A 2,532-nucleotide genomic window follows, 5' to 3' on the forward strand; every position below is an offset into this window, starting at 1 on the left:
ACTTAGGTCCATTTCCTCCAGCCAGTTTCCGTCCGTCCAGGTTATACTATGGTAGTGTCGGCGCGAGGTTAGCTCAGAATCCGACCTGCGGCATCCCAGGATTTTACTTTATTAGGCCTAGTATATGGCCCCCCTCATAAAGCCTTGACCACCCTCTGGCCACCCCTTGTATAAAAGTCTAGTTCCGCCACTGCCTCTTGAATGTGAATATTTTATGGTATCTCTCTGACAGTAAACTGAACATCTTTGGGTTGTGGACAAAAGACTTTTGAAGACGTCACTTTGGGCTTTGGGATCAACATTTTTACAATTTTTCAACAGTTCATGGACCAAACAACTAATCAATTAATCGAGAAAATGGTTGACAGGTTAATCAGTAATGAAAATAATCGCCAGTTGCAGCCCTAAATTTAACTATGAATGCTATATACAGTGTTCAACTACTCTGGACCAACCATGTAGTAAGCTCACTAAAGCTGTGACAATCAGTCAATGAATTGATTAGTCGATTGACAGAATTAACTGTCAACTATTTAATTGATTAATCCTTTAAGTTATTCATCTGGCAAAAAAGCCAAACTGGATTCAGCTTATGAAATGTGAATAATTTAGTTGAATTAATTTCAGTTTTTCTTTGTTTTATTACATTGTGATCTGAACATCGTTGGGTTTTGTACTGTTGATTAAGACATCACCAATTTTATGAGATTTAATTTCAGCCTTATTTATTATTTTCATTATGGATTAATCTGTCAGTTATACTATCTATTAATCATTTGGTCTATGAAGTGCCATCACAATTTGCTAAAGACCAATATGATGTCTTTAAATTAATTGTTCAGTCCAACCCCAAAACACTGAGTTTACAATCATATGAAGTAGCACATCCATCCAATGAGCAGCTGGAACTAGGGAATGTTTAACACCTGAAAAACGACTTAATGATTAATTAATTATCAAAATAGTTGCTATTTCAAATCCTCTAATCAGCCATCAATGCCTACACGTCCCTTAGATACAGGCCGACCGTACAATGCATGCAGCTTAGTTGAGTTCATTTCTCCATTATGAAAAAAAAAAAAGATCTTTACAATATGATTACAAGGACATTTAAAAATGTGATCCATTCTGTATGTGTGTCACATCACAGCTCAGGGAAAAGGTGTGACAGTGACGCAAATGCACCAGAAACTAATTCAGGAGGGAGAAAAAGAAAAAAAGAAAAAAAAAAGCGTACGTTTTCTTCTATCAACAGCATGCCATAATTTATCTGAGGATGAAACATAAGCTGCCAGGCACCCTGGTTACTATGGCAACTATCAAGTCAATAGCTGAGTTGTTCTGGCATCTGTCCCCACAGTGATTTTTGCTGGGTGTAAAGACACAGGATCTACAGTAAGGCTCAAAGCTGTTAGACAACACGTCTGAAGCTTTCCAAGACACAAAATGTCTGTCGAGCCACCAGCTGAGGCGTGTTAGATCTCCAGGCATGACTCCTATTCAAAGACACTGGGAGAGAAGTGAGTGTGTCAGGAAGGTAACACCGCAGGTTATGATCTTATATTGTATAGCTGCTTAGCTTAAAAGCACAAGTTCTTTCACTGATTTTTTTAATTTTTTCTCCAAGGACAAAAAAAACCCTAAAAACATTCAACAATAGACTTTGCTGAGTTGAGTTAAAACACCTGCACTGACCTGCGTTAAAATGAATTACCAGCTTTACAACTGACTGGCTCTCCTCACCTTCTTGAGGGTGGAGCGGCTACCCTGCATGTAGCTACGATGCATCTCCAACACCTTCTGCGGCCTGCTGCGCATCCAGGCGCTAAGCGTCTCGATGGGGGATCCATTTACACACCACTCAGTCACACCGAACTGCCTCAGGTGGGCTCGCGCGTGGCTGGCCAGAGCCTTACGGTTCTCAAAGTAGAAACCACACAGCTCACAACTGGGATCTGAAACGTACAGTAAAGGAGTAAAGTGACGAGAGAATAATTATCAACATGACAGAAAAACTAAAGACCAGTTAGTGACTCACCCTGGTGTCCGTGCTTGTCTGGGGACGGTTTTCTTTTGAAGGAGAAATCATGTGGCAGAGGTGAGAAAGTCTTAAGCTGATGTGGTGGTGAGTGGCCAGTCTCGACTGATTGGGTCTCCTCAGACAGAGGCCTTTTCCCCAGTGGGGAGATCCTGAAGTACTTCCCTCCAGACGGGTTAGCAGATGTGCCCACGGACCCCAGGCCCTGCTTGTGGAGCCTCGACCCAGACTGCAGCAAACTGAGAGGAGATTTGCGGAATTTGGAGGACTGGTAGCCTGAAACACCCAAACCCTCTGAACTGCCGGTGCCCCCTGTGTTCTCCCATGGAGGACTGTTGGCTCCCTGGCTTGACTCCTTCTTCACTCCCTGGTCTGAGTGAGAGGAGGCGCCTACCCCTCTCTTGTGCATTACCTCCCTCAGGGTGTCGATGGGCGAGCCGTTGACAGACCACTCAGTAATGCCCATCTGGCGCAGGTGGGAGCGGGCGTGGCTG

At 43.4% G+C, this 2,532-nt stretch overlaps 1 protein-coding gene and 1 long non-coding RNA gene across 2 annotated transcripts in view; one reads left to right on the top strand and one right to left on the bottom strand.

Moving 5' to 3' along the window:
* The window catches only part of si:ch211-194b1.1 (protein Wiz), an 18,469-nt gene that overhangs the window by 4,301 nt on the left and 11,636 nt on the right, over positions 1 to 2,532 (bottom strand). Inside the window, 2 exon segments of the mRNA XM_035655568.1 lie at positions 1,744 to 1,955; positions 2,039 to 2,532. The exon segment at positions 2,039 to 2,532 is cut by the window's right edge and continues 22 nt beyond it. Coding sequence (XP_035511461.1) covers positions 1,744 to 1,955; positions 2,039 to 2,532 — 706 coding nt within the window.
* The window catches only part of LOC118323581, a 16,765-nt gene that overhangs the window by 2,983 nt on the left and 11,250 nt on the right, over positions 1 to 2,532 (top strand). The window lies entirely within an intron of this gene.

This window comes from Morone saxatilis, unplaced genomic scaffold (assembly GCF_004916995.1).
Source record: "Morone saxatilis isolate NCDOM2014 unplaced genomic scaffold, NCSU_SB_2.0 Contig14, whole genome shotgun sequence".
Lineage (NCBI taxonomy): Eukaryota > Metazoa > Chordata > Actinopteri > Moronidae > Morone > Morone saxatilis.